General features: G+C 35.3%; 1 protein-coding gene across 1 annotated transcript in view; it reads left to right on the top strand.

Moving 5' to 3' along the window:
- The window catches only part of SLIT3 (slit guidance ligand 3), a gene marked incomplete at its 3' end in the record, with an annotated part of 569,754 nt that overhangs the window by 58,813 nt on the left and 490,974 nt on the right, over window positions 1-19,967 (top strand). The window contains exon 4 of the mRNA XM_081320704.1: window positions 7,674-7,745. Within this exon, the coding sequence (XP_081176830.1) occupies window positions 7,674-7,745 (72 nt within the window). The remainder of the gene's footprint in view (window positions 1-7,673; window positions 7,746-19,967) is intronic.

The following is a 19,967-nucleotide window of genomic DNA, read 5'->3' as shown; positions in this document are numbered from 1 at the left end:
TTCTATTCTATTCTAGACTCCAAGATCCCTCTTACAGTTACTATTATTGAGCCAAGTACCACTTATTCTGTACCTGTGCATTTGGTTTTTATTGCCTAAATGTAGAACCTTACTTTTTTCACCATTGAATTGCATTTTGCTAGATAGGGCCCAGTGTTCTAGTTTGTCAAGAGCCTTCTATATCTTGAGTCTATCTTCTGGAGTATTGGCTATTACTGCCACTTTGGTATTGTCTGCAAATCTGATGAATTTCCTTTCTATCCCCTTGTCTAAATCATTGATGGGTATTGAATAGCACTGGGAGTAAAACAGAGCCTTAGGATACCCCATTGTACACTTGGGGTCCCATTGTCGTCCAGGGATATATAGTTCCATTAAAGACTAATGTTGAGTGCAGTTGATCAACAAGTAATGAATCCATCTAGTGGTGATGTCTGACCCAGACATTGCTATCTTGCCAAGACAAATTACAAGTTACATTACAGTTCATATAAACACTATTCTGAATTTTCTTATCATTTGTGAAGAGTGCAATGGTTGAATTAAAAAAGATATGGAAGTTTTTGTAGAATTGTTAACAAAGCAGCTTTCAAAAATAATTCTGTATAATTGATAGATTGGTCAATTTATTATTGTTCTAAGTGAACATTTGTAATGCAGTTGAAAGTGAAAACTGACTTGTCTCAGTCTATTTTACCTTAACCTTTTTAAACATTATTTTAAAATGAAAGGAAATGATCAAAAAGATCAGATTTTATACTAAAAGTGGATAATACTTTAGAAATAAACAAGGACTGGGACTTGGAAAGAAGGATTAATAGCAAAAAGTAGCAAAAAGGTGAAAGCAATCATGTTTTGTACAAAACTGTCATTTTGCACTTATAACTGGTAATAAGCTAGTTTTGCACACAAAGTGAATCATGTTTCCACTGAACAATTTATACATTTTGTGGCTTTATGTGCTCATATAATTTCTAATGTATAAAATGGAAAAATGAGTAATTTTGTAAACTGAACCCAGGATGGTACAAGGGTCCATTAAATGTTTTTGGTATTTGGCTACTTAATAATATTCAAAGGAAAGATAATCCTCAAATTTTAGTTGTTTCGTAGATTTAGACTACTTATGACATTTTTGGCACTGAGCTGAGTAAAACAAGCTATTCTCCCTTAGTGTACACATAAAATACAGCTAGCAATCAATAAAGTAAAACAGTAAAACAAAATATCTGTAGCTCACATACAGTGTAAAATTATGATGAAAGTAGTAGGGTAAATTTGGAAGTTAATTTCCAAGATAAAGATATCAAAAATATTAGAACTTTTTTCCTGGTGTAGCTATATTAATCTTCAAAATAGATGGTATTTTAACCTGGTCTACATATTACTGCTAATCCAGTATGTATATTTTTGGTATAGGATATTATGTAAACCCACCACAAGAAAAACAATCATAGTCAGGAAGACTGACTAGAATAGGTGGGGTATCTAATTTTTTTTCTCTCCTTGCCACATTTTTTTTTTGGAAGTTGCTAGTCCTACTACAGCGAAATATTGCTTTGTACTAGCTGGAACGTTTTTTTTGAGATGCAAAGAAAAATGCCAGAGGACTCCCTCCACATCCCTCTATGCCCCCCCAAAATATTTAGACTTATCAGACTTATTAGTTGCACATGTACTCTCAAATAATAATAGTAATTCTACTGTGGGCTTAAATATATGGCACCAGGAAAATGAAAATGGTAGATAATACTCAATTAGTTTTTGATTTACTTGGTTTGTGTTAGTTTGATGAACTTTGGTGCTGAGTTTGATAAGCAGCATTAAAAAAGACTTGATGTCCTAGCAATACTGTTGTCTATGAAAGAAATGTAGCTTGGATGTGAGAAACCATGAATATTTAGGCATAAGATCAGTTTGAAAAGCCCTGATCTAAATAGGATGGTTGGGCAACTATCTGCAGACCTAATAAGAGCAGAAATATAAGTAGAAATAAATTTCCATTGAGACATAAAATATTTTTAAATGGTGCATTTTATCCTTTTGTTATTTCCATAAAACATGTGAATTAACTCTCAGTTTGCCTCTGAAATTTACATATTAAAAAGAATCTGGTGCAATACCTACTTCTTGCTAGAATTGTAGAGATCAAGACACACCCCCATAGCCACCAAGGGGAAGAAAAGAAAAAAATAAATCTACAATGTATACTTCCATCTGAATCTCTAATTGTTTCACTGGGGTCATTGAAGAGGAATAGAATGGTTACTCCCAATATTTTTATTTCAGTCTTGGGATATACCTTTCCCTATAGACTGTGATCCTGCTTCACAGTTCCACATGTGTTTATTTCCAGCATCTGTTCTCTCTCCATGTTCATTTTTCATTGCTGCAAATTGTCTCAGTAAATATTCTTTTAAAAGTCTTTGTACTATATTAAACAATTGCAATTTTAACAAATTCAGTTTGTCAGGGCTGGCATATTGGTTTTCTATGTAAACATTAATTGGACTCCAACAGTTTCTCTGGGAAACGAGTAGAGATTATATAAAATAGCTTGTTAAAGTATAAACCACTTGGAGTTTGATGTTTGGTTTCACATATTAATATATCTTGACAGTTATTAGTTTGCTTTTCAAAAAAGCCCTGAAGATATTGAGATAATGAATTTCATAATTAACTAAATGAATTTTATAATTAACCATTAGGTTATAACATGCAGATATGGGCTAGTTCTTGTCAGTTATCAAACCCTCTAAAGTTCTAAACAATAATAAAGTTATACCGAGATGTTCCCAATAGTTAATTTATTTCATTTCTAAAGAAAGCATTGCTCCCTCAAATACTACATTCCACACCTCTGTTGAAAACCAGATGGATTGGAAGCTAAAGAACAAGGTATTCTGTTTTTGTTTGGCTACTTTTAAACAAGTTAATGTATACATTAGCCTATCCTCTGTTAATCACACCCCAGTGCCAAAGTTTGTCCTGAGATGTTAACTTAGCCTGCTTTCTTGGATCATATGACAGAAAGGCTGCAGTTGTAATATGTCATCTTAGATGAATTGTCCAATGCAAAATGTATATTTTGAAATCTTTGAGGCAAGGAATAAATTGGGATAATAACAATAACAATAACAATAACAACAACAACAATAATAATAATAAAAATGTAAGATGATGTAAGAAAGGTGTAGTTTTGCTATTTCATCAGTCAACTAATACCATCATATTTTTCATAAAACTCAGATCAGTAATAAGAAATTTTAGGAATTTGTACTGATTAGTTTTATATCTTAAATTTAATGAAAAAGTTTTTTTAAATGGAACTTCTTAAACTAATAAATTAATATTCCTTATTAATATTAATAAATTAATATTAAATATTAAATAATATTAATATTAATATTAAATATTAAATTAAGCTTAAATTAAACCAATTAGTAGATTGCTATTTTTTTAAAAAAAAAAATAACATCAAAAGGAGACTCTGGTAATTTAGTAACATACCAAAGAAGTCAGAATGTTGATCATTGTCATAGGTCAGAATTGAGATGATTATGGCTGTTGATACAGTCCATTCAGGGGTGTCAAACTCGCAATGTCACGTGACATGTCACGACGTGTGGCAACTTTTTTTTCCATTGCCAGCAATGGGGTAGGTGCGGTTTTGACATGATGCATCTGGCCCGCGAGCTGGCAGTTTGACACCCTTGGTCTATATTATCCTGTCTGTAAAGTCTGCCTAATTCCAGACTTGCCCAATAGTGGAGTTCTGCTACAATTCCAAGGAGGTGGGATAAAAAGCCTTTGGGCTAACAGAGCATTATCATGTGACAGTAAAAAAAAATCCATGTATATTTCAGAAGTAGATACAATTATCTATAAATAGTGCAAAGTATTTGAAATTTGGAAACATTTATCTACAATACTTGGTATGGGATAATCAATTGTATTTGTGTGTGTGTGTGTGTGTAAATGTGTGTGTGTGTTTTAGGTGTTGCCATACAGGAATGGAAAGATAGGCTAGTTAGAGATGGGTGATCTCATCTGTTTCAAAAACCGTGTTGTCCCACCCCCCCACCCCCTTGCTCCTGTTACCATTTCATTTTTTCCCCTATCCTGAATGGAACATGTTTACCTTAAACTTTAAAAGTTTTAATGGGCAGGGGCAAAAAAGGCTCTTTGTATATGAACGTATGGATGCAGAGATCTACAGCCTTCCTGTAGTTTCTGGAGCTGCAGCCAGTGAGGTTTAGCAGGCAAGGGCTGGACTAACTATGAGATGATCCAGGTTCAAATCCCGTCTAGCCATGGAAACTCACTGGGTGATTTGGGCCTAGTCATTCTTTCTCAACTCAGTTTACCTCACAGAATTGTTCTTGCTTGGAAGAAAATCCCTATATAAGCTCTATCAAGCTCTTGGAAGAAAGGCAGGGTATAATCAAGCAATTAAATATATCCTGTAGCACCATCAGCATAGGCTATAACAAAGGATGCAAGAGGTGATAATTGGGCACCATGTTTGAAGACTTTTTTTTTTGCTGTCCTTAATAGAGGGTGGTTTGGTAATTTTCTCTGCCTACTGAATGGATTTCTATGGCAGAAAAAAATAATCTCCCATGCATGCATGCAAAAAAAAATGAGCTTGTAACTTTTCTAAAAATTAAAAAAGAGAGGTACATGCTAATGTATCTAAATACAGTTTGATGAACAGCTTGAAGAAACATACATTTTAAATCTGACAAAAATTTTCTGCTCCAGCATCTCCTGCAAAATGATGAAATAGGATTAGAAAACAGAAACAACTGTCCCCATGCTACTAACAGATAATTATGGTTAAAAAGATGAGACTGGTACTTTTTTCTATTTCTTCCTTTTGTAGAGGAAACTTACAAACCACAAAGTTCATGAGCTCTGGCAGGACATGACACTCTTGGGGATGCTCAAGAGGCTCATTTCCAGCTAAGAACAGACCACCAAAAGCCACTCCTGGATCTAATAACTCTTTTTAGCCACTGGGTAATTCTACTCCTTTAGCAAAGTTGCAACTTTTTGTTTCTGAGGTGGCAAGGGTTTGATGGGCTGGCAGCGCTAGCGAGCTGAAGTGGTGAAGTGATTCATTTGGAACCAAATCCAAAACTGAAAGGGTTTTTCTATTTTTCTAAAACAAGAATTTCTTTATTCATTTTAGATTTGTTTTATTCCCATTATTTAGTTTCAGAGAAGGATGTTGCTTAAAGCAATGCGCAATAAAAGAATATTTGTTTTCATGCCTTTCTAAGAAGAACAATGCAAAAGCAGTAGCAGCAAGTTACCAACCCCAAATCAGCAGTCAATAAATCAGAATATCCAATAGCAGAGTTAAACGCTTCTTGGCAAATGAATCTTTTAAGCTGACAGCAGAAAGAAAGTCAGAGTCCTGCGGCTGAGTACACTATGCATGCAAGAGCAAAAATCTTTGCTCTTGCTACAGGTCATGTTGTGAAACCAATGGTGCACATACGTAAGGGGAGCCACAGGATCTTTTTAGAAGATGATGAAGTTCAGATGAGAATTGCAGTCAGAATCCATTCTACTTTGGACTTAAAGGGGGGGGGGATAATCAACAGAGCAAAAAAGGTGTTTCATCACATGTGGGCTGTGAATGTAGTGATTCCTTATCCACATTTTTCTTGGGATTGTACAGCTGTTGCTAAGGGAAGTTGCATGATCCCTGGAAAAGGCTGCTTTAAAATAATTGCAGACAGATGCTACATTCAACCTCACACCTCTTTGCATTCTGAAAACAGTTATCAGCTAGCACAGCTGACAGACTGCTGATCTGAGTCTTTTCTCTTAGTTGAAAATTTGTCAGCAATCTGCCGTACTACTGTAGTTGAAGTTTCCGGGGGTTTTCAGATGTAGCCCCACTTATATGACAATGCATATAAGACTGCAATGAGATTTGAATATCCAAGAATAACAATGAGCAGAAGTATTTCAGATTTATTTCATCTTAGAACAAAGATAGATAGATAGATAGATAGATAGATAGATAGATAGATAGATAGATGATAGATAGATAGATAGATAACCTTTATTGTCATTTTTTACTGTGGGCACAATGGCACACATTAAAAATGAAATTTGGTTGCTTGCTCTCAAAGTGTACACATACATAACACATTTAAACATACTATATACAACATATGTAAAGACCTACACCCTTACATATAAATAACATATAAATATTAATCACTGACCATCTTGAATACATAATGGAAGGAGGAAGCTTTAGAGTTCACAAGGTTAATACTGTATGGATTATTATCCTTAGAACAATACTTAGAACAATGTTCTAGTCAGAAAAAAAATATGGTGTCGCCCATACAGACACCATAGCAGAAACAATTAAGGGTCTGTTCTTACAAGTTTGAATTTTTTTAATTTTGTCTGAGTATTCTATAGGCTTGAATAAGAATCAGTGTTCTCTGTTGCTGTATGCTGACTCCATCATAAAAAAAAAGAACTGGCTTTGGAATTTGTCTTGCCTTATTTTAGGGCAGCATTAAGTTTGTAAGACTGCTCCTATAATATTGTCACATTGGAGAGGAGAGCAAGGCAAACCACAATTAAAATTCGCTGGTTTCTTTGTAGAGCAAATTAAGTTTTATATTGAAACTTCATTGAAATTTGAAGAAGCCCGTGTGCCTCTGTGATAATATTGTACAACACTTTTCGAAACAACTTACTCACTGCAGCTAATATAGGGCTGACCTCAACATTTTTCCTAATGATAAGTAGGTGAATACTTCTAACATGTTTATCAGAAGGGAAATCAGAACCAGCCATTTATTCCATTGACTTTTTTCACTTGGACCTCTGTTGATAATTTGAAGTGCATTTTTGGTTGTCAACAAAACTAGAACTTGACATTTCTACTGAGAGTGTTACAATGTGATTCAATTTTTTAGAATAATTTCCCTGATGGATCCACGTGACATTGTAAACCATCATTATTTATTTATTTATTTTTATTTATCTAATTTATACGGCTGTCCATCATACCAAAACTAATTCTGGAAAGCATACAACAAAGCTAAAAGCAATAAATAAATAAAATCATTATTATTTCTAATTATAAAAAAGCATTAAAACTATAACCACAAAGTAACATAGGATGTTAATAATAATGGAGCTACCTCACAAGTTCATCCATTCTTTGGAGTTTCCAGGCTTGCCAACACAATCAGGTCTTAAGCTAGGTTATGAGGTTAACTTCACCTCTGCAGAAGAACATTCCATAATGCAGATGCCACCACAGAAAAGGCCACTGCCTAAGACCTGCCAAATGGGACTTATAACATGAGAAATACATACATACATAGTTCAACTCATTAAAAATAAAGCATGTAAAAACTGTGTGTAAGTACAGTATGTGTGTGTGAGGGAGGGAGGGAGAGAAGAGTGGAAAAGTATCAAATTAACTGCGATGAGTGTTTTGGTATTTGATTTTTGTTTTAATTTCAACTATTTAACTTTTTTTTGGAAAAAAAAAGCATTCTGTGTTAAAAGAAAAAAAATTCATTGGAAAAACTGTCTACAATATCCATTGTAACAATAGTGTTAATGCACACAGCTTTCTGGGAATGTTCACAGATCCTCTATTAACACTGAGTTTCTTTCTTTAGACGCCTGAACAGAAATAAACTGCAAGTTCTTCCAGAACTGCTTTTTCAGAACACACTGAAGCTAACCAGACTGTAAGTATAGTTTTTATTTTTGGCATCCTATATGTGCTTTGGTTCTTAAGTCAGCAATTTTGGCTGTGAGGTTTTGGTATGATGCCTTCTTGAAGTGGATTTTGAAATGTGTCTTGGTTTATTATATAAAATCTTTTGCTGGGAAACATTTACTTGTCTTTTTACTACTCTGTAGATTAATTGTGAAGTCAAAGCTGCCTTGGGTATGTTTCTGTTTCTCTTTTCTTCTCTCATGTGGCTACACATTAGTTAGATAGATCACAAATTTCTACTTCCAGCTTATATTAACAAACTGTGAAACTGAGGGTTAATCTCAAAATGTTTGATAGAACAAAGTAGGTTCATAAGTCTCACAAATGTTGGTTTTCCTCAAACAAAGCATTCTTAAAATTAATTACTGTATGTCAAACTGTGATTAATAAAATTGGATATGAAGTTTCTTAATTTCCTCACATGCTGGCACATTGTAGGAGGACAGCCATATTAGTCTATGGTGGCAAAAAAAAAATCTGATGAAGTGAACTACAGTACATGAAATCTTATGTCTTTTAATAAAGTTAATTAGTTTGAAAAGGTGCAACCACATTCCATCTGATTTTTGCATGCTAGGTAAGGAGAAGAATTGTTGTTGGTTTTTTTTTTTAAAAAAAGATTGAGTATCTGTAGAGGGTAAGCCCACTTCTGTTGTGAACATCTACAATTTGCGAAGAAAGAAGAAGACTGAAGAAACAAATTAGTTTTGGATGTAGGAGTTTAGGAAATAGGTGTCCATAAAGACACTGATTTTTATTCCAATAATGATTTTGCACAGCTGTGATTATGATCACTTCTCATGACCCCTGCTGTATTTGTTCAGTATGTCCTTATAGTAAACAAGGTCATGCCTTTGTATTCTTATCTAGATAAGATAAAAGATCTAATCATAATTTGCATTATAATATCAAATTATATAAAAGAAATATATTTGTGAATCATAATGATATAAGCTTAGCAACCATCAGACTTGTTTTGAAAGCCGCTTACTGCATTTCAGTATTTTATTCTGATTCATAAAAAAGGTTCATCTGCATAATTTGTGCTGATATACAACCTGGCTGTATCCTGAATACTGTGTGCATGTGCACATGCACACTCTCTCTCACACACACACAGTTTTGACAACCTGATAGTCTCAGTATAGGAATGACTCTTAATACATTAATAGGATGAAGCTAGCACCCTCGTATTTCCCATCTTTGTTTCCAGTTGATAATTTCGCCTAATTTTTTTTCCCAACCAAAATAACTGCAACAAATGTGATTATTAGAATATTTTATCTGAAAGAGTTAGTGATGTTCTTTCAGTAAATAAATTCTTTTTCACTAAAAGTATATAGTTAAAATTTCCATCTGTATTTGTGATATAAGAATGAAGGTTTGAAAATTACAAAGTCCCACTTTATTTGCATTGTCTTTCCTGGATTTCCAGTCGTAATTTATATTGTCAATAATAGTTTAAGTTTCTGTATTTTGTGGGGAAATAGAATGAAAACAAGCCCTTGACAAGCTATTTAAATACTTGTAAAGCTATGAAGAACAGTTTTATCCTTCAACTGGCCAATTAAAACAAAAGAAATGGGGGAATACAGTTGCAGTGTCTTTCAATTATAGAAAGGGTCTGAAGATTCTATAATTATTTCATGTCCTTTTGTGACATCTGTTTGACATTATGGGTGGGAATATACAAGAAAATCAACTTTAAAAAGCAATGCAAAGAATCCTGTTAAATTAGTTTAATTCATACATTTCTGGGAGGAGAACTCCAGAAATTATGCATTGTGTGTTTGCATTTTATTCCAAGGTCATTTGGTTGAAGCTTTGCTGTACATTATTTATAGAACAGTATCTTCCCTGTCTGTGATGTTAAAAGGGAAAAAGTTTTCTGACATATTTGAATAATGTTTATATTCAGTTCCCATCCCAAGTATTTGACTTAAATCATAGAGTTTCAAGAAACAAGGCCAAATTTTTTGGAAGTCAGTCTCTGGAGAATTTAGATGTCTTAAAATAGACATTCCCATTGTTAGATTCATATTTCTGTAATAAGTGGATTTAAGTAGTAAAGGGTGAAGTAATAAGAAATGGCTAGTTAGCATTCAATGTTTACCTACCTGATCAAACTAAAATTGGCATTTCGTGTTTCCCAAGTGAAGAATTTCAGAACTTCGCTCAGAATATAGCCATCAATCTTTCTGTGGTAACTAAACCAGCATTCTGGAACTTAGTGAGGAAAAGGCACATTACTTAGATAATATGTATTCCAGAGAAAAACCTCTGGAATTGTTGATATATCTCTCAACAATTCCAGAGTTTTCCTCTTACACTTACATAGTAGTGAATGTCCTGCTCCTGGCTTGTTTATGGCTATACCAATGCTCCATTTTCATAGTTAACCTCTTTGCTCTAAGGCAGGGGTAGGCAACCTCGGCTCTTTTATGACTCATGGACTTCAACTCCCAGAATTCCTGAGCCAGCTTGGCTGGCTCAGGAATTCTGGGAGTTGAAGTCCATGAGTCATAAAAGAGCCGAGGTTGCCTACCTGTGCTCTAAGGCCTTTCACTTTCAGGCTTGACAAATCAAGGTCTCAGAGAAAATTTGCTTCATTTATTTTTATTATTTTTTTTAAAAAAATACTTGTACAATGAGCATGTGGACCTCGCAAAAACAGTCAGTTTGGTATTTTTCTCCCTAGACATATTTCCCCTTTCAGCAACTATCAATGCTTTCATGACTTTTTGTTTTCTTCATATTGATGGGTGGGGGTCTTCTACTCTCAGGTTCTAAAGTTGAGCAGGCCACTTCCATATCAAGAACTTTCTTCTAAGAATTGAAAGATCCTATATTGAACACTAAAGTTTTGAACTTTTGCTGTAACCATTTTACTGGTCTGTTATAGTCCTTGGTTTGTGACTGCAGTTGGGATTGGAACATCTGTTGCTAGGTGATGGAATTGTTAAGTGAGTAGTATCCAATTTTATGGACTGTTTTGCTGTGGTCATTAAGTGATTCTTGTGGCTGTCAAGCAAATCTGGCTTTCCCCCCCCCCATTGACTTTGGTTGTTGGATGTCCCTTGGGAACATTCCAATCATTGGATTGCATGGCAATCATGTGACCCCAAGATGCTACAACCATCATAAATATAAGTTAGTTGCCAGGTGCCCAAAATTTGATCATGAGAACACAAGGACAGTGTTACAGGACATAGGTTACTATTTTCAGTGCTGTCGTAACTTCGAACAGCCATTAGACAAATTGTTGTAAGTTGAGGACTCCTGCCTTTGCTTACGGTATTTAAAAAAGACAAAATGCTATACAAATGCTCATACTTTCTTTTTTTTTTTAAAAAAAAAATCCTTTTAAGCTGTTATCTCCAAGTCTTGTTCCAACCCAAATTTGGGGCACACCTAATATAGTTAAAGGCATTCATGCTTCGCCCAAAAACTATGAACATGGTACAACATTTAAAAGTTTTCTTTATGAGCCCAGAGAAACTGAAGTTGGCCCCACTCTTCTCTTCAATAATGTTTTTAGCTTGTGGTTATAGAAAAACCTTTACTACTCAGAGCCTACATGCTGCAATTTGGATGTCTTTAGTGGATGTGTGGGGTAGGACTGTTTCTAATCCCGGGCCTCTCTGCTTTAAACAACTTGGAAAGTGTCTTCCAATTACTTGGGATGTCTTTTGCAGTTAGTCAGAGGATGATAGCTAATCTTGAGACGCAAGTGCCTTGTCAGAATGTGCCCTTAAATTAAAAGGCTCATCTCACATGAGAGCAGGTGCTAGTAACTCACCTTTTACATGAGCTCAAGTTATTAAGCCCTGGGAGGGCAAACGAAACATGTCCGAAGGAAATAGAAGGTTGCTATGGTTTTAGCTCATTCAGGAATTGAGGCTTTACTGTGTACAGATCCCAGCAGGTCTGTTCAGAAGATGGTAAATAATTACAAGGAACGTCAGGTCTCCGGAGGCCATTTCAGGTTTGAAAGGATGTTCTCGAGGTCAGAGGTGACAACTAGAGACTGCCGAGAGATTTTTGTACCATTTATCAAGCTGAAGCTATTTTTATTGCTTTCACTGTGCTCTGTCTCTAAATGGTATAATTTGAGCAAAATCGTGTCTGGAAAAGTGACTCTGGTTGCAAGCCCTTGTGGCATCTTTCTGTTTCCAGTGTAAGGCCAAGGGCTCTGCTTATTTTCTTCAAGTATGAAAGGAACGTTAACAAATTATCTGAGCTGAGCAGAAAACAAATGAGGGGATGTCAGAAAGTGAATAATTGAGGTTTCATCCTGAATTTCCAGTCTCCCCAGTGTGAAGTTAGCAATTCAAAACTAATGTGTACAGATGTTTTTCCCACTTTTTTTAAATAAAGCAGAAGAGAAAGAGAAGTGGCAGCAAGTATAAAGGCATGATTATAAGTATCATTTTATGCTGATTCCTGCAAAGATTTTGCTGCTTAGGAAGTGTCTCTATACAGTAATGAACAAGATTGTAACTTTCTCAACAGATTTTAACAAGGCTTTTTTTCTATTGTTTTTGTTCACTTTCTTCACTGGAAGCTTTTAGGATAGATTGGAAGGTGGTAGTGGTGGAGTTTCTAATACTTGATTTATTCCTGTATTAGGATACACTTTACCAAAAATACAAAAGCAAGCCTTAGTTTTCCAGAGAGTAAACAGCTGCCTTAATATATTTTCCAATTTTGATTAGTTAGAATTTTATTTTCTGAGTTAATTTGCTAATTTTACTTGCTTATTTGTTGACTTCCTATCCTCTGATATACAAAGATCCTCAGCAGTTTAGAATACAAGTTGTCAAATGCAGTGAAAATTTATGGTATACTAATAAAAAAAATGAAAACAGTGCAGTACTTTGAAGCATCCAGAGCAATGGTCTGAAAGATAAAACTAAAATTAATCCCAATAACCTCCATAAAAATAACAAAATAAAAGGCTGCAGAGCGCTCTGCAGTGGTCTTGAAGCAGGAACAGGAGTTGCAGATAGAGTTACAAAGTTAGAAAGGGTCAGCTGCAAGAAATGCTAGCTACTTTTTGCTCAATTTCAGGAAGCAAATATGTTTTTTAGTGATGCAGCTTTCCATGGGAACGGTTTTAATACTAAAAGTTCAAGAAGCTTAAATTCCCCCTCTGATGAGTCCTTCCCTATTCTGGGCCTGAACCAGATTGGGACCTTCACATTTCCTTGGAGAGTTAGTTCTTTTCTCTGAAAGTGTGTTGATTCGGGGTGTGAGTATTAAACACTGTTAATAGATTTAGATGATAGAAACACATCTCCACTCCAATTACGCATTCATAAAGTTCCTACAACTGTCACAAAATCAGTGGGATACATACATTCTGATCAATTAAATAAACATGCTGAAAGAACATGTAGCTCTGAGTAATACTTGGAATCTTTTGAAGCCTTAAGTCTCTCTCTCTCTCTCTCTCTCTCTCTCTCTCTCTCTCTCTCTCTCTCTCTCTCTCTCTCTCTCTCTCTCTCTCTCTCTCTCTCTCTCTCTCTGTGTGTGTGTGTGTGTGTGTGTGTGTCTCCGTTATTCCCAAAAGCACCTACAAAACTGTTGTAGAAAAAAATGAAAATTACTGTGTGCTGTCTAGGATCCTGTGGCTACATTTGCATTTGCATTTTTCACTGGTAACATCTGTGCAATTTTTGTGAAAAAATAAATAAACTGTGCCAGGGAACTATTCTTATTCAAACCAATCATTTTCTCTGGCATCAGATGACTTTAGTTCAAAGATGAGGATAAAAGGAGGTGGGGGATGGAAGCAAGATTTCTTGGCATCTGAAAGGTGTCACTTAACAATTTTTAGATTTCATTCTTGTTCTGAAATCCTAAATTCCCTTTGCTTGGGTTCTTCCAAACTTTTGAATATATAGTGTGTGTTGTGTATGATAGGGGAGGGAAAAAGAAATAAATTGGCTAGATTGCTAGTTCTGATAGAGTCTACAAATAGGAGGTCCAAAATACATGGTAGAGAAGCAGAATTTGAAAGCGTAGTGTAGGTACATGAAAGAAAACGATCTAACTGTGAAGTCCTTAGTGCTCACTAAGCTTAGCTGTTTGCTTGCAGATGTTTGATTAACCAACAAGGTAATATCGTCAGGGTACCATATGCTCCTCTATTGAAATTTGATATAATATCCATGAAGCCATATTATCACAGTTGTTTGTGATAATAAACAATTAGGATTTTGATAAAAAGAGAGCACTTGTAGTTCAGGTTGAACCATGGGGTCCTTGGTGCTTTCTGAACTTGGTTGTTTTCTTGCAGGCATTTCATAATAGGGTTTTTATTTTGAATGTTCTGCTTCTATGTGCCATGTGTGTGTGTGTGTGTGTGTTTGTGTGTGTGTGTGTTATGACCTGTACAGCATCCCTATGATCATATGATCAAAATCCTGATGCTTGGCATCTAGTTCTTATTTATGACGGTTGCAATGTCCCTGGGTCATGTGATCACATTTTGAAATCTTCTGACAAGTAAAGTCAATGGGGAAGTCAGATTCACTTAACAACTGTGCTACGAACTTTAAACTGCAGTGCTTCACTTAACAGCGGTGGCAAGAAAAGTCATAAAATGGGGCAAAACTCACTTAACAAATGTCTCACTTAACAACAGAAATGTTTGGCTCAATTGTGGTCATAAGTTGAGGACTACTTGTATATACACACACACACACACACATATACATGTATATGTATAGCACTTAGCTATACATATACTTAGCACCTAGACTTACATACCACTTCATAATGCTTTACATACCTCTCTAAACAGTATACAACATTTATATACCATGTGTGTCTGTGTCTGTGTGTGTGTATACACACACACATTTGCTGTAAATAGTATATCGCAAATGTACGATATATTTAATGTAATATGGCTGTATTTACAGGGTATTGGCAATATATTGCCTCTGGCATGTGAATGAACTTTGTGGTCCAATCCAACATATGCCAGGATAGACACATTCATCACTATGACTTGAACCAGCTGAAAACACAGTCTCACACTTTTGTTTGATGATGGATTTTTTCATAGCAAACAAAGACGAGAGCAGAAGCATTTAGGATATAATTTCTGAATATACAGAAAAGATTCATTAGCAAAAGATGAGTGACTAATTTTAACTCCATTATAACATGTACAAGAATCTGGGAAATCCTACGGTAATTTAATAAAAGTAATGTCTTACAGACAGTTCTTTGGTTAACAAAAGAAATTATTATTACCACTACAGTGTTAGAAGGTGAGATAAACTTAAACTGACATGCTTACTAATCTTCTTAACTCAAACAAACAAACAAGTAAATAAGTAAGTTCAGATTTTACAATATTTTTAATTAAGCCAGAATACAATGCTTGATGATGTTCCTGTTTCCTCAGTTCTTGTATATAAGTTACAAACTGAAATTATAGAATTATATCTTAATTGTTTTAGGATATACTTCTTAACTATACTTAAGTAAATTAACCATAATTCAAAATTATATCTGCATAGGGCATTTCATCTTCATTGAATCAGAAATCTTATATCAAATTGCAATATATTTAATATTATGAATTTACTGGATTCCCAATAGAATTTCACATTTTTTAATTAAGCCCAGGTCATAATGTACTTGACTAAGTAGAAATAGAATCCTACACAGTTAATTTGCCACTAACACAGATTAGCCAGTAATGGTATGTAATTCAGAAGGAAATATGGTTATTGTTGGAGATACAGTATACTGTATTTAAGCAGTTGCATCCTGGTTTTTATGTCATTATTAATTTGATTTGAAAAGTAGCAAATACAGTTCCAACAAGTAAGCAGCAGAATATACTGTGAAAGTACCAATTATTGCTTCCTTTCTATGGCTGCATTTACATAATTATTTTCAACTACTTCTTCTCTAATTCCTTGGCACTTCCCTGGAAATTTCTAATGATAAAATTAGTACATTATGTGGTTGTGTGATTGGTCTTTTGGTAATTAGAAATGTTTGAAACAATGCAAAAAAGCTGGCTGATAGGTTTATAGCTGATTTACTAGTAAATTATAGAATTAGGGGATTTTTCATATTAAGTATTTTCAGTGCAGAAGTTTGCAAATCCCACATATACTTCCTCTCGGTTAGCTATTGATAAAATTTGATATGCAAATAGATCCTTTTTCAGTATACAATAACCTAACTAGCTAAATATCATTGCCTCTTGATGTGCTTGTACCCAGTGATGGTTGTATTTATGGGGGACACCATGTTTTCCTCCTGCATAAATGTAGTTTCATGGTTTAATTTTTGAAGTTTCTCATCTCTCTAACGCAGAGATCCCCAACCTATGGGCCGCATGAGTAGTTGGGCAGTGCACGTGCATATGTGCACGTGCTAACCCACCTCATGCCACTGTTGCTGCAATTGTTGTGCGGGTGGCGGCATTGCCATGAACTTTGCATGGGCAGCAGCACTGCTGCGAGTGGCAGGTGGACGGTGGTGCACCAAACTCAGGTTGTGGTATTGCCTTGTGTGGGAGGTGGCAGCGCTGCAAGCAGCAGGTGGGCTGTGGTGCAAGTGTCACATGGGGCAGCAGTGTGATGTTCACACCAGTGGTAGCATCACTGCGAGCCTGGCAGTGGTGGAGTCACAAGCCTTACACAGGCACCGGCATAACTGAGAGCTTTGCATGGTGCGCATGCTTGTGTCCTGTTTGTGTGCTCATGCACATGTGTGGCCACATTCATGTTTGTGTATGTGCGTGTAAGATGCCTGCCTCTCCCTCTCCCACCGGGCCACCAAACCAGAAAGGTTGGAGACCCCTGCTCTAATGTGTGAATTGTTAAACAAATCTACAGTAAGAAAATACCTTTTTTTCAGAAAGTGAAGTCGCATTTCTGGCATGTGATCTGAGTGGCACTTAAATGGAACAGACAGCATTCTTTTCATGAGACACATTGATCTGAGAATCCTAATTTGACTAATCCAAAAATAAAAGTTTTGTTTCTGTTTTAAACTCTTTTGAACTGAGTTCTTTGCTAAGGCATAAATTGAATTTTACCTGGTTTTAGTTAAGCTATAGAGGATAATGTCATTTTATAAAGTTTTACTACTTGCTGATTTTAAATGTGAGATTTTTTAAAATGGGAAATTTGGTTTTCTGAATGTTGAGATTGTGGGATTTTAACTGAGAAGTAGAATGCAGATCTAAAGAGTAAATAACAATAAAAAAGTGTTAATAAGATAGCCAACGATGTTCTTTGACTTTAGCTAAGTGAATGGCAAACAATAGGTTTGGGCATAATTATGCATACTCTGTTAATTATTTGACAATGGATTAATGAATTACAGTATTACAGATTTATTTTTGAAATTATTACAGTACTATTAGAAAATTGTCAAACATGTCTCAGGTTTCTACTCAAAGATAAGGATATTTGAATACTGGCTTTTGTGGTAACTGTTTCACATAGAGAATGGAGTACAGTACCTACTATGTCTTACCCCATGGGCTTCTTCCATTGTGAAATTTTCATACCAGCTTTGCTTTGAACTCTCTTCATATTATGCAGAAGGTTTATACGATATGCTGTTCTACATTATTGTACATTGGTATCATATTGCTTCTGACTCATTTATTGCATTTTTTTTATTAAGCTCTCTCTTTTCATATATGAAATATGCATTACATGTGGATGCTGCTTCTGAAGTGGCAAAGAACCAGAATAGGATCTCCTGGTTCTGTTTAAACAAGGATACAGGCCTTTTTGAGTTGTGGATGGAGTATGTGTTTATAAGTCAGGTTCAGAATAGTGCTGGAAAGGACCTTGGAGGTCTTCTAGTCCAGCCCCTGTATCATTTCAGACAAGTGGCTGTCCAGTCTCTTCTTTAAAACCTTGAGTGATGAAGAACACATAACATCTGAGGGAAAGCTGTTCCACTGGTTAATTGTCCTCACTGTTAGGATGTTTCTCCTTAATTCCAGGCTGCTTCTCTCCTTGATTAGTTTCCTAATTGATTAGTTTGCCTTCTGGTGCTTGGGAAAATAAATTGACCTCCTCTTCCTTCTGGCAGCCTCTCAAATATTGGAACAATGCTATCATGTCACTCCTAGTCCTTCTTTTCTCTAGACTGTCCATTACTCAAATCCCGCAACCGTTCTTCATATGTTTTAGTCTCCAGGCCTTTAATCATCTTAGTTTCTCTTCTTTGCACTTTTTCCAAAGTTTCAACATCTTTTTTGTAATGTGGTGACCAAAACTGGATGCAGTATTCCAGATGTGGCCTTATTAAGGAGTTATAAAGCTGTACTAATACTTCATATGATTTTGATTGTATGCCTCTGTTTATACAACCAAGGATTGTATTAGCTTTTTTGGCTGGTGCCGCACATCACTGACTCATGTTTAAGTGATCATGCACTAGGACTCTAAGGTCCTCTCACAGTTGCTGTTTTTGAGTCAGGTTTTGCCTAGATGTAGTACCATTAAGGATTGTTCATTGAGTATGGTTTGTCAGCCAGTTACAAATCCATCTGGTGGTGATGCTGTCTATCCCACCTTTTTCTAGCTTACCAAGAAGTAGCTTGTGGTCTACTTTGTCAGATGCCTTGCTGAAGTCTAAATATACTATGTCCACAGCATTTCACTAGTCTACTAATTTAGTTACTTTGTCAAAGAAAGAAGTAAGATTGGTTTGGCATGATCTGTTTTTAACAAACCTGTGCCGGCTACTAGTTAGAACTTTATTTGTTTCTAGATGTTCACAGATCTTTTTTATTATTTTTTCCAGTATCTTCCCAGGTATTGATATTTATTTTTTATTTTATTTTAATTCCATTTATATCCCGCCCTTCTCCGAAGACTCAGGGCGGCTTACAAGCTTATTGGTCTGTAGTTTCCTGGTTTTGTTTTCCCCCCCCTTTTTTGAAGATGGGTACCACATCAGCTCTTTTCCAAACCTCTGGTAGTTCTCAGTGCTCCAAGATTTTTTAAAGATATGATACAATGGTTCTGAGATAACATCTGCCATCTCCTTCAGATCTCTGGGGTGTAATCCATCAGGTCCCAGTGATTTATATTCATAAAGGTCAGACAGGTGTTCTCTTACCATTTTCTTGCTAATTTTAATTTTTATTTCTAGTTCGTCGTTTATGGTTATGTCTGGTAGGTTGGTCTATAGTTTCTTTTTGTGTTAAGACTGATGCAAAGAATGAGTTAAGCAGCTCTGCTTTCTCTCTACTACCTGTTACTTCCTTGCCACCTTCTCTCTTTAGTGGACTGACTGTTTCCTTGACTTTTTATTATTTATATATTGAAAGAAACTTTTTTTATTATTATCTTTGAGCTTTGCTTCAAGTTTTGTTCATTCTGAGCCTTTGCTTTTCTGACCATCTTTGCAAATTCGGGCTATCTGCTGATATTCTGCCTTAGTTGTGTGTTCCTCTTTCAATTTTTTGTACTTATCCTTTTTGTCTTTTGGTTTATCAGAGAGATCTTTGTGCAACCCTTCTGATTTCTCCTTGGATTTCTTATTTTTCTTTTTTAGTGGCATTGTGTTTGACTGGGCTTTTATGATTGTATTTTTCATTGTTTCCCATACATCTTGAGTTGTTTTCCCCTTTAGGATTTTTATCCATAAAACTTTGCTTAGACTCTTTCTGAGTTTGTTAAAATCAGCTCTTTTAAAATTTAAGACACTGGTTGGATTATATTCTATTACTTGTGTTTCCATTATATTGAATTCCTGTATGACATGGTTCTGGCAATTTCAACTTCCTCTATCACTTCTTGTCTATTAGTAAGAATTAGGTCTAGTATAGCTTTTCCTCTAGTTCCCTCATCTACCTTTTGGGTGACAAAGTTGTCAGCTACGTTAATTAGGAATCTGTTCGATCTTCCACTTGTTGCAGAGTTTGTTTCCCAGTTGGTATCAGGATAAATTCTCCCATTACTACTGTGGTATGTTTTCTACATACATTTGTTAATTGATTAGCAAAGAGTCCATCTATTTCTTCTGCTTGGTTTGGTGGCCTGTAGTATACTCTTATAGAAATGTCATTCTTTTTTCCTTTTATATTGACTCATATGGGTTCTAGCAGATTTTATCCTTGGTTTTGTGTATTTCTGTAGAGATGTAGTGAGCTTTTATATACAATGCAACTCCACCTCCTCTTTTG

The sequence above is a fragment of the Vipera berus genome, assembly GCF_964194415.1.
Source record: "Vipera berus genome assembly, chromosome: 2".
In the NCBI taxonomy this organism is placed as follows: Eukaryota; Metazoa; Chordata; class Lepidosauria; order Squamata; family Viperidae; genus Vipera; species Vipera berus.
The sequence above is the reverse complement of the archived record's forward strand: the minus strand, read 5'-3'. Positions and strand labels throughout refer to the sequence as shown.